Raw genomic sequence first — 12,908 nt, forward strand, 5'->3', positions numbered from 1 at the left:
CATAATTTTCACAATGTCACAGTATTATTCCAACCTCAGTGTGGAAATATATATAAAACACAGGAAAATCTCATTTTTGACTGCACTGGGCCTTTAAGTGTGTTTTGACTAGTGTGTGTTCAAATAGAAATGATTTGTGATAGACCAACACAAGCCAATGCCATGTTAAAAGCTGAAATACTAAAATGTCCTTTAACATGACTGTTCATTGTCAACAATAATACATTGTATAACCTACATCCATGTGATCTAGTGAGTTAAAGCACTTAAATAAAGAGACAAGACAGATTCAAAGTGGTTCTGTTATTTTTCTCATTCGCTTTACAAAGTGAAATTACAGAGGGTATTAGATGAACACAAACCCACTCTGAGAAGGGCTCAGACATAGGCCAGGGTTTTTTCTGGATCAAAATGGGCTTAGGTCGTGGCAGTGGGCGTGGTCAATGGCGCGGCCGCCGACCAGAAATTTCTGAGGCCCTCTTGCCCAGAGAAACAATGTTGCCGTTTTAAAGCTAGTGGGGGTCCTATGTCATGACAAAAATACTTCTGAACGCATCATTTTTGGAATTTTAGTTTTAATTTATATTTTTGTGATTGTTAGTTCTCAAAGATCTTATTAAAGATATAGGTCCATTATCTTTTCTACATACTTTCTGGTTTTAATTGTTTTAAGTTTACACTGAAAACATTTCACCATCCCAAATGTAAAAACATTTATACGGTTTGGTCTGCCAAATACTTTTCTATGCAGAAAGAAACCTGTAGGCCCAGTGTCACATACAGATGCACACTGATTCTGAAAATGGGCACACAACATGTAGGAGCCTCTCATGCCATAAGTGAAACACCTTTCCTAACATTACTAAGGATGGCAGTCAGGACTCCTGTGTGTGTTGGACCTGAAACAAATTCATTCTTCTGGTGAGTCCAGAGCCTTGTGTCCACCTCGTCCTAAATCCTTTGTCATTTACACGGATCATGTTATGATGTATTTCTTTAAATCAAGCCTCTTTCTAGACCAATAAAATAAAACTATTGCTTGTCCCTGAAATACTGATGTTTTGGTCTCACTTCTATTAAGGGCTCTATTCAATCGGATCCGCAGAGTGGTTGTTTTTTTGGTCAGTGGAACTGCGTTAGAGCTGTCAAATCCACAAGCAGCTCCCAGCATTATACCTAAAGCAGACATTGCCATTGGCTGCATGGAGTCGCATTAAGAGAAATCCCATGCAGACTTGTTTGCAAGTTTGAGCACTGGACACCTCAATTAGGCTGATAGAAATCCTAATTTTGTTGAATGATTTTCAATTTGAACGTCATTATTTCTATATAGCCTACACTTTCTCGTTCTGAACATTAAAGTGAGTGGGACGTTGTGGCTTCGTGACAATGATCACAAGAGCAGCTGCTCACAGATTTGACAGCTGCAACGCAGTTACACCTCCGACACAACATCAGCTATTCTGGTGTCGGCTATCACCGGTTAACACTTGATCTGATTGAATCTAGGCCTCAATGTCCCTAAAACATATTGACATACCGGTAGAGTAATGTATTTTTTCCAGTTGGTGTACTTACATATCGTGTTTGTGTGACTGCACATCAAACTGTAATTACATGAATTACATCTGCAAACAAACTCAAATTGATTGTTAAAACCTTTCCTTACTGTAGAACTATTACACAAACAGGTATGTAAGTACTCTGTACGATATGCACCAACTGCCAATGTAATGACCATGTACATTTTGGCGACACTATGAAGTGGGAATGTATTTTTGTTTACCAGAGGGTAGGAGAGATCCTATCCATACTGTTAGTGAAAGGCTGAAGGAACCTCAGTCCTCTGGGGCTGCTGATTGGCTGACTGTTTCCCCTCCACAGATACAATAGAATGGAAACTCCCAAGTCTGGCATGTGATACACCCCAACACAGCTCCACACACATATGACACAAGCATCCACTCCTACACCTAACACTCACATACCCACTAAAGCATATCCACACACACAAACAAACACACACGCCCAAAACTATGCACACAGTCATTCTGTAGAGCTAAGGATCCCTGAATAACAGCTATGTGGAGGGGTGAGAGCTCGGATCTGTTCAGTTTGTAAGTGATTGGAGACGTTGCCTCTCCTCCTCTCTTTCTTATCCATCCATCCATCCATCCATCCATCCATCTTTCCAGAGGCAGCATCCCAGGTATTAAACTTCCAGAAAGTCTCTGCCCAGATCCATGTAGGCCTCATCGATGTAGCTGGCTATGGCACATAGTGAAGTTGGGTCTGAGTCCAACAGAACCGACACAGTCTCCTTCCAGTAGGTAAAGGATATACAGGAACTCTGTTGCAGGAAGAGGGTTGATAGAGAATAGGAGAGAGATGTAAGATATAAATTCCCCTGAGACCATTCACAACCACAATAGGATGGAGCATGGTCCAATGTACAGGTGACCTAATACAGAATTACCACCATAGCAAGCAATATAGAGTAGAGTAGACAGCATTAAAGTAACAACGGGGTGTGTGTGCATTGGCCAGGACACTCACGTTCTCCAGACAGGTGCTATCCTTGTCCTTGTTGAGGTAGTGGCGCTGCCAGAAGCGCAGCAGGTTGTGGAAGTTGTTGAGCAGGCAGCCGGGGTATTTCTCAGCGTACTCCTTCTCTCTCAGGGCGTTGAGACAGTAAGGCAGCTTGTCCCGCCTCCTGGCCAGCATCAACACCACCAGGCTGGTGTTCAGACAGCTCACATTCTCCTAACATTGGGTTCAGCCACCATCAAATAACAGACAGGATCATACAGTTAGCTGATCTGCAGATGAAGACAAGTATGTCTCAATATGAGAAACAAGAAATACAGGAATGTAAAGTCTATAATAGCTAGGAGGATGCAATAGCACGTGAGCCATTAGTAAAACTGTCAACAGAACATAGGATAGTGTGTTTCCTTGCCTGTGTGAGTGTCTGCACATTGATGATGTTAACGAGCCTGAAGAGGAAGGTCAGTCGGTTTTCCACGCGGGCCATGTAGGACAACAGACTGCACTCTGACAGTACCTCCACAACTACAGGAGAGAGGGGGAAAGGAGAGAAACATGGATGAGTCAGAGGAGGATAACTAAGAATACCAAGAGTAGACATATTTCACTACCATAAAGCCACACACAAAGCATCCCTGATGCTTCATTAGGCCTACTAAAACAACTGGTGTTTCTACAGCCTATTTCTATGGACCTACCGCTCACATCCTCAATCTGGCTCTCAAAGCGGTCCAGGGAGAGGATGATACAGCGCACCAGCATGTTGGAGTCCACCAGAGAGCTGTTGATCTGGGTCATAAAAGTCTGGAACTAACACAGGATGCAGAAATTAAACCAAACATGTAACAGGACTTGAAAGTTGTCAATTGGTAGGGATAAGGTTTTAACTGAGGGCACTTCCTGTTTTTAAATTTCAGTGGAAATTGTTAAAAGTAGTCCTTGTGCATCGAGTTGTATAGTATGTTTAACTTTGCAATAATAAAAAAAATTTTGACATACATTTTAAAGTGAAAAATCTGTGTCACAGCATGACTCTTACCATGGAATTGCCCCTGACTGACCATCTATTTACATGTATACTCACCTTGCTTCTCAGTGTTTTAAAGTCTTAACCCTAACCCCTCTGCCCTGACCCCTGGCCTACCTTCTCCTCTGTGTTGACATATTTGTTGAACCTCTTGAAGGCGTCGATGTTGAACTTCATGAGTTCCCCCAGCAGGTCAAAGTAGCTCTGCAGCACGTCCCTAGACTTACAGCCACTGTCTATGATGCTGAACAGAATGTGCTAGAGAGACAAAGGAGAGGGATTATTGGGAGGTTTTAAATGAATACTTGAAAGCTGTTATATCATAGGTGTGTGTGTCCTCACTGGCTTGGCAACAGCCTCCGTACCTCCAGCAGGCCTCTCTTGAGCAGGAACATCTGGTCAGCATAGGAGGTGGCCCCTCTCAGGAAGCTCTCTACCGCCCTCGCCTGCCAGAACCTACAGACAGAGAGACGGGGGTTCTAACTCTTTATCTGTGGCATAATGTTTCACTCATTAACTCCTGGAGTAAACACACTCACCTAAATGAGGATTCAACCGGTTCTTTCTTCATGACTGAAAGTAGCCGTGTCAGGAGGCCCTTTTTACCATCACAGATTAGATTTCTATATAGGAGAGAGAAAAGAGAAGGGTGAGGATGCATGCAATGGGGGATTTTATCAAATTCAGAACCCCAAAACGTCCTCCATCCCTGTGCGCCAGCCTAACTATGAGCCCTACCGGTCCGTGTTGACAAGAGCATCCACCTCAGGGATGCTGGCTTTCAGAGAGATGGCACTCAGTTCATTCAGCTCCTGAGCGTTCAGGAGGAGATACTTGTTCCTGAGAGGGAGGAGGAAAGATCAGACATGATCCAAATGACAGATTCACTGAGATGGTACCAAACTCACTACCCAATGTATTTTATGAAGGTTTTCGATTACGAAAAAAGAAAACACAATCGAAAACCTTCCTGAAAAAGCATCAGATACAAGTAAATTAATCCATAATTACGAAAATAATTTTAACATCAGGGATGGGCAACTCCAGTCCTCAGGGGTCTGATTGGTGTCACACTTTTGCCCCAGCCCCAGCTAACACACCTGACTCCAATAATCAACTAATCATGATCTTCACTTTAGAACACAATTAGTTTAAATCAGCTGTGTTTGCTAGGTATGGGGACAAAGTGTGACACCACTCCAGCCCCCCGAGGACTTGAGTTGCCCATCCCTGTTTTACATACACTGAATGTACAAAACATTAGAAACACTTTCCTAATATTGAGTTGCACCCCATTTTTGCCCTCAGAACAGCCTCAATTCGTTGTGGCATGATCTACAAGGTGTTGAAAGCGTTCCACAGGGAGGCTGGCCCATGTTGACTTCAATGTTTCCCACAGTTGTGTCAAGTTGGCGGGAAACTGTTGAGCGTGAAAAACCCAGCAACGTTGCAGTTCTTGACACACTCAAACCGATGCACCTACTACCATACTCTGTTCAAAGACGCTTAAATCTTTTGTCTTGCCCATTCACCCTCTGAATGGCACACATACACAATCCATGTCTCAATTCTCTAGGCTTAAAAATCCTTCTTTAACCTGTCCCCTCCCCTTCATTTACACTGATTGAAATGGATTTAACAGGTGACATCAATAAGGGATCATAGACTGACCAGGTGAAAGCTATGTCATGGAAAGAGCAGGTGTTCCTAATGTTTTGTACACTCAGTGTATATCTTATATGACTGCGTTTTCATGGATTTGAAGATATAATCTTGAAGCCCTTTCAAAAACAGTATGAGATATGATTCAGGAAGTAGGCAGGACTTTCATAGTGTATATCAGGCGATGTGTCTTAATTCCCCAGCAATATAGTTTCTTTCATACACCTAGTCTTTAATGTACTCACTCATGATGGTCGCTGAAGCTCTGGAGTAATCGTAGGAACTGGATTTTAAAGGCGATCTCCTGTGTGTGATGAAGAGAGGAGGAACAGTGAGTGGTGCAATAGCAGTGATTAGTGCTACAATGCCATTGACACAATAGGCCTTTTCACACTGCATTGTTCTTAGCCCCAGGCTAGACAGGATAAGCTAGCCCATGGTCAGTGTTCACACAAGCATTTGTTAACCCTGGGCTAAGCATTAGCCCTGGGCTAAGGATTCACACTTGTATTCCAAAGCCCTGGGCTAACGGACAAACACAACCAATGTTACACGCAATAAGACATTTACTAACACATTATTTCCTCTTGATTCTGGCCTAGCATTTGATTTCCAACAGTGGGATGGTTTGTATAAACCTTGCTTGTCTGCCTGTCCGACATCAGGAAAAAAAAATCACTTAAAATTCGATCTCGCCACAGAGAATGCTGTGAACTAACGGGATCAACTTTTCTGATCCAGGCAAAATCATGCAACAATATTATTATCATCATGGATATATGCAATTAAATGTCAATAGAAAAGCTATGAAAATTGAGCGTTTGCTGCCCTTCCAGCTGTAGAGTTTGTAGCTTTAGTTGGCTAAGTGAAAAGACATTATCCAGCCTGCATAGCAACCATTTTTGTTAGGCATAGCAACCAATGTTTTTGCATGGATGAAAGTATTTTGTTTTTTTGTCCTCAGATGGAAGGATTAAATATTATGAATTGACTTGTCAAAATAATGTGCAGAACGCATTACAGGCATCACATGCGTATGGAAATTAAGTGAAAGTGACGCTTTTGTGATTGGACAGTGAGCATTCTAGGCGTTGTTTTTGACCCCTTTTCACACTGGCTATTTTGGCACCGAGTTTCTGGGGCTAACCCCGAAAAGTCGGTGCTAACCCTGCTCTTAACCCTGGGCTAAGGTGGAGTGTGAATGCGCCCATTGACCCATTCCCAGAGCAGAGGGGTCTTCTTACCGGGCTGCAGCCACAGTTTTGGTTCTGGCCATGGAGGACATTCGAAGATGTTTGCTTTCTCCAGATCAGCTTGTCAAACAGGTTGTTAAGTCCTGGAATCAGTTTGAACTCTGCCAGCATTTTGTGAACCTGTTTACAAGGCACGATACGTTTACAATCAATCAATCACATTTATTTTATAAAGCCCTTTGTACATCAGCAGTTGTCACAAAGTGTTTTGCAGATACCCAGGCTAAAACCCCAAAGAGCAAGCAATGCAGAGGCAGAAGCACAGTGGCTAAGAAAAACCTTACAATCTCAGTTACTAATGGAACCCATTTTCCCAAACCAACTGTTGTAAACTCCAGATATCTGGCTCTCACCTGGTTCCTCTGGTGGCCTATGAGTAGCGCACAGAGCACATAGAGCACCTCCACCTTGTACATGATCTCATGGACAATATTCATGGACTGGGGCAGACGGTGTCTGAGAGGGCTGGTGGCCAGAGAACTCTCGTCTGAGGACTCTGAGAAAGAGCACAGTGTACATAACACATTGAGATTACGACAACATATGGTACTGTACACATAGAGCCCTATAAAATCAGTTTTATTTTTCCCCCAAATTCCATTTTCTCTGTTTTGCTTAAACAGGTGTCAATTTTTCCTTATTTTCTTCCGGTTTTTGGTCTCAAAATCATACCTTAGTAATAAAAAAAAAGAAAATGGATGTTCTAAGTCCACAACAACGCTTAAACCACATCAGGAGTCCACTTAAAGGTCTGAAAAAACACAATTTGATTTTTTGATGTAGATACCCTTTAATGCAAGTGCCACCAGCAAGAGAGCGTTGTTTGGTTAGAAATGTTTCTGTAGCGCTCATGTGATTGCAGAGTTTGCAAAACAAATGGCACTAGATTGATGCAAATAATAATTATATTCAGCCAGGTAGGCATAGGTTACTTTGTAGTTAACATTTAATGATTAAGTTTGACAAATTAATGCATTTTCTAATAAGTTCAATACATTTAGTTGATTCCCTATCAATTTCAATAAATGTTTGAATATTATTGAATTACGTTTGGATTATGTCTGGATTCCGTGAATCCGTCTACAAAGCAGATTTTATAGGGCCCTATGTAGTCTGTCACACTGAACCGTATTACTAAAATGGTGAACAGTCTTTCATACTGTAATCCAGGGGTGTCGAACTCATTCCATGGAGGGCCTAGTGTCTGCGGGTTTTTGGTTTTTCCTTTCAATTAAAGACCTAGACAACCAGGTGAGGGGAGTTCTTTACTAATTAGTGACCTTAATTCATCAATCAAGTACAAGGGAGGAGCGAAAACCCGCAGACACTCGGCCCTCCGTGGGATGAGTTGGACATGAGTTTCCATGTCCAAGATGACTGGAGCATGACGTGCGTTTGGATTGAATGGCGGGAACCCGGTTACCGAGATTTAACGCCCAAAACCACTCCCTTTTCCCGGGATAAATAACTGCGAGAAACCAGTCAATTATAATGCATTATTTATATCAACAGCATGACGTGAAATGGAACTGTTAAAATATATGCGATGTCTAAATATGGCTTCGCTACGGCCTTCTCTCTGCATGATCAATCATCAACGATCATGGTGGGGACAGACAGCCCATCTCAGTATGGAATGCAGTTCACAATGCATGTAGACCTATCGTCTCATCATGGTAGCTTTTTTTCTTGTGACAGGTAGGCCTACATTTGCTGCAGCATAGCTTATCCTACAGTAATATAAGGACCGAATGACTGTCTAATTTACACATCTCCATCTGGCTTTCGGGGTCACCTTCATTTTTTATTATTGCAGCTGCAGTGTTTTGAAACAGCCTATCACTCGAATATCGTTGCTTTAAATAAGAGCATGCTCGAGCAGTCTTCCCCTCCCTCTCTCTTTCTCATCCAAAATAGATCATCCAGCTCAAAATTGATATATATAGCTGTCTAAGCCTACCTCTTTCAGGTGATAAAGTCAACACAGTATTAGCCTTATATTTAGCTAATGATTGATGGGTTATGCATAATAAGTGTCTAACTAGCCTCTGTCTATTGCGCAATATACACACACCTGTGATCTGCTGTCCTCTCTCCTTAAAAAACGCTCCTTAGCTCTTGGAGTCCCATGTAGGAAAAGCTAGACTAGAATAGCTTGCTGGAAAATTGTTTTGTTGCATTTCTTATACCAATAGACAATTCGAAGAAGGATGCAAGCTCTTGTTTTCTGAATGTTAAATACAGCAGCCAATAGAACTTACGGGTAGTTTGAAAGAAGAGCAAATGCGCGATGGCGGTAGGCTATAGAAGTTATTTATTCAGACCCATAACTATTCGGTCTTCATGAAGAGAAGTGAAAGCCGTCAATTCTAGTCCTATATTACTCAAGCATGTCATTAATGTTGAAGATAAGGACAACGGAACATACTTATTTTAACTGTTGAAAGCGAGGAAGGAATGAGGCAACGAGAGAGAGAGAAAGAGGAGGTAGGCTAATAACATTATGGGAAATATTATGAAAGGTACACTACCGTTCAAAAGTTTGGGGTCACGTAGAAATGTCCTTGTTTTAGAAAGAAAATTATTTTTTTTGTCCATTAAAATAACATAAAATTGATCAGAAATACAGTGTAGACATTGTTAATGTTGTAACTGGCTATTGTAGCTGGAAACGGCTGATTTTTTATGGAATATCTACATAGGCGTACAGATGCCCATTATCAGCAACCATCAGTCCTGTGTTCCAATGGCACGTTGTGTTTGCTAATCCAAGTTTATCATTTTAAAAGGCTAATTGATCATTAGAAAACCCTTTTGCAATTATGTTAGCACAGCTGAAAACTGTTGTGCTGATTAAAGAAGCAATAAAACTGGCCTTCTTGAGACTAGTTGAGTATCTGGAGCATCAGCAATTGTGGGTTCGATTACAGGCTCAAAATGGCCAGAAACAAAGAACTTCCTTCTGAAACTCATCAGTCTATTCTTGTTCTGAGAAATGAAGGCTATTCCATGCGAGAAATTGCCAAGACACTGAAGATCTCATACAACGCTGTGTACTACTCCCTTCACAGAACAGCGCAAACTGGCTCTAACCAGAATAGAAAGAGGAGTGGGAGGCCCCGGTGCACAACTGAGCAAGAGGACAAATACATTAGTGTCTAGTTTGAGAAACAGACGCCTCACAGCTCCTCAACTGGCAGCTTCATTAAATAGTACCCGCAAAACACCAGTCTCAACGTCAACAGTGAAGAGGCGACTACGGGATGCTGACCTTCTAGGCAGAGTTCCAAAGAAAAAGCCCTATCTCAGACTGGCCAATAAAAATAAAATATTAAGATGGGCAGTCTGAGATATGTTATTTTAAATGGACAAAAAAATTGCTTTTCTTTCGAAAACAAGGAAATGTCTAAGTGACCCCAAACTTTTGAACGGTAGTGTATGTATAGGATAAAGGCACAATCACTTGGGTTTTTTTGGGCTTGGGCTCACAAAATGTCTTTAAATGTATGGCTCATCAGACTCAGGTAGCATCAGGCCTGAATTTTTGATCAAAGCTCTAGTCAAATCCAGACATAGGCTTTTTATATGCTTTTGAAATGACACTTCAGGTTTTGGTGAAAAAACTGGGTTACCCGGGAGAAAGGTGATTTGTTCTCGGGATGGACCATTTGTAAAATACTGGGAAAATATTCAATCCTAACGTGCGTGCATGTGTGTGAGGGAGAGTGCATGTCTATCTATTGTTCTGACCTGTGCTACTCTGCTCGGCGTCCTCTGTGGCCATCTGCATGAGCGCATCCAGCACCAGGGCGTTGTCCAGCCAGGTGTACCAGTCCTGAAGCTCCAGCAGCAGGCTGGATGCCCCCGAGGCCTCTGACACCTTCCTGGTGGCCAGCTTACACAGCCGCTCAATGAAGCCTGGGATGTTCAGCAGGGCCACTGATACACACAGGGGAGAACAGATTATTTGATTATCAACTTACTCTTTCCCGTCAACAGAGTGCTAAGGACAGGCATTGAGGAGTGCAAATCCATCAACTTTTCATCTCATGCATTGCTGAGCAATATAGGGACAAGTCATTAACAAGCATTTTCTTCATTAAATGCTAGTCATATGAAGAAGCATCATTGAATGTGACAACTCCTTCTAGTCTCTCTCAGGTTTGATGGTGAGAGCTGTCTTACCCTGGTTGACTTCAGAGTGGGACGGGCAGGGGTTGGCCCTCTGCTGGGCGTTCTTGGCCAGCAGCGTGTGCTTGTCATCGTTGCCCATGTCTGGCTCAGAGATGGTGACTGACAGGATGCGGCAGAAGTTGGCCAGCTGCTGCTGGTTGAAGCTCTGAACCAGACTTGGCAGGTTGGGGATGTCCTCCAGCTGGATCATCTCCTGGAGCACAGAGAGGAAGGTAGAAGGTACAGGTTATTGATGTTTTGGTGCATCTTTAAGCATTTAGGTTCAGTGGGATTCAGTCAATTTGAATGAATAATTTGTAAAGATTGACAGTGATAGTAAGGGTTTTTAGGCCATCCTTACCTTACTGACCCCAAGAATGTCCTCAATCAATGTGGCTGTTTGCAAAAATGTTTTCTTGTTTGACATCAGTGTAAACAAATACATGACAAAGTCATCTCGTGATGCCAGACTTTTAGTGACTCCTTCCATCTGAAAATGAGGGAAAGCTAATGATTAGCCTTTTCTGACTAAAAGAAAGGTAAGAGGGTGGACATCATCCTATGTTTCAGACAGTGTTAAGTTGCCAGATATTATCTTACATGCATTCGAACACTATTTATCAATGGCATTGATACTTACACATATACAACAATTGTACAGAACACTTAAACAATCCTTGACAAGGTCATCACTCACTGCAAAGAGAACACAGGTTAGAATCTATTCAGGGCATCTTAAATTCCTCAGATTTGCAAAACTATGACCTAGGAATGTTTTAATGTGGCTTACTTTTAGGGACATTCATCTGTGTGGTGAGGGTGGGTCTCATCAGAATCTCCACTAGCAACTAAGGACAAAGCAGAAATTCAAACCCTTACACAGCAAATATGACCACTGACAAGACAGTTATATTTGCCTCTGTGTCAACATGTTGGAGACTCACATCAACGCCTCCAAAGAGGTCAAAGGTGTATATGTTGGGATAGGTGGACTCCTGTGCTGTTCTCCTGTCCTCTGTTACAAATGACATAGCCTCCATGGAGAGAAAAGATGACACTTCCTACCACACCACAGAGACAACACACCCGTCAACTCAGCAGCAAATACCATCACAGCTAACATGGGAAAAACGAGCATGAAACCTTTGCCTCTACGTGTGGCATTACAGCTCTGACAGGTCTGGGAAGAGTATTTATTATTTGCACCTTGATAATGGAGTGGATCTGGGAGAGGTCACTGTTGAGGTGACTGCTGTCATAAAGTCTCTGCAGCAGCACTGGAATCCCATGCCACTGGGCCTGCTGGTCTCTCTCCTGGAGTAGGGCCTCAGATATCTAAGGACAAGGAAGGAACACCATAGGAGCAAAAACATGTCAAGGATTGGGCAAATAAAGTACATAAATCAGTAACGTTAACTGGGCTAGCTAACAGTCACAACAGTTGATGTTAAATGTAATAGCTGTAGCCCGCTAACAGCTAGCACCAACTTTCCTTTGGGTTGCCGTGACTAGCATAGTGACTTGCTAGCTATCTAATGTAATGGCTACATATACTTCTGACTTCTACTATTTTAGCTAGCTAACGTTATCTAGTTAGCGGTCTCAGCGCTCCGTTTGAGTAGACGTAGCTACTGTAAATAGCGAAAGTTAACGTTAGCAAGCAAGCTAGCCAAATGTCTTTCTCCGTCCCAAACCCTTGTAATTTCGTCTTTTAGCAAGGATTTCTGAATGTGTATTTTACCTCTGTGCCTCGACTAATTGCCCGGCCAGTGCTTTGTCCATGTCTGATCCTTGTAAGGATGTTTTTATTACTATTTCTTCGGGTCCGAGGAGGCTCGGATCCTTCTGTTGTCGCCATTACTGCTTCCTCTTTTGCTTTTCTCTTAACAGGAAGTTATGGACTGTCGACAGAATAGTTCGCACCATTTTGGCTAGAAGGGATGGATACAGCTAGTCAGAATTGACTTTTCGTAGCAGGTTAGGAGACCTTACGGAGCAGGTAAGGATAACTAACCTAGCAGTTTAGGAGAATTAGGTTAAGCATTGTAAACGGGTTAGGGTTAACTAAAATGCACACAAAAAAACCTGTAGGCTTACCCGGTTCCACAAGGGGGCCCTCAGTTCAAACTTGTACCCCCTCAGTTTTAGTTCTATGTCCCTATATAAAAATAGCAAAAAAAAGTTTCAATGATTAGCTAGGTTTCCTTCCAATTGGCGACAGATTTTCATGTGAATATTCAAAAATC

The 12,908-nt window shown here is 42.3% G+C and overlaps 1 protein-coding gene across 1 annotated transcript; it reads right to left on the minus strand.

Moving 5' to 3' along the window:
* Positions 1-284: 284 nt before the first annotated feature.
* LOC121538357 (short transient receptor potential channel 4-associated protein) lies at positions 285-12,621 on the minus strand. Its single transcript, XM_041846286.2, has 19 exons — positions 12,404-12,621; positions 11,869-11,997; positions 11,607-11,723; positions 11,453-11,510; positions 11,303-11,358; positions 11,024-11,152; positions 10,675-10,876; positions 10,240-10,428; positions 6,843-6,985; positions 6,481-6,609; positions 5,482-5,540; positions 4,313-4,414; positions 4,114-4,197; positions 3,940-4,030; positions 3,692-3,832; positions 3,246-3,357; positions 2,960-3,072; positions 2,557-2,763; positions 285-2,350 (listed from the first exon to the last, which is right to left on the minus strand). Exons 1-19 carry the CDS (start codon positions 12,518-12,520, stop codon positions 2,213-2,215), a joined length of 2,316 nt encoding a protein of 771 aa, XP_041702220.1. The 5' UTR covers positions 12,521-12,621; the 3' UTR covers positions 285-2,212.
* Positions 12,622-12,908: the final 287 nt, after the last annotated feature.

This window comes from Coregonus clupeaformis, chromosome 24 (genome assembly GCF_020615455.1).
Source record: "Coregonus clupeaformis isolate EN_2021a chromosome 24, ASM2061545v1, whole genome shotgun sequence".
Lineage (NCBI taxonomy): Eukaryota > Metazoa > Chordata > Actinopteri > Salmoniformes > Salmonidae > Coregonus > Coregonus clupeaformis.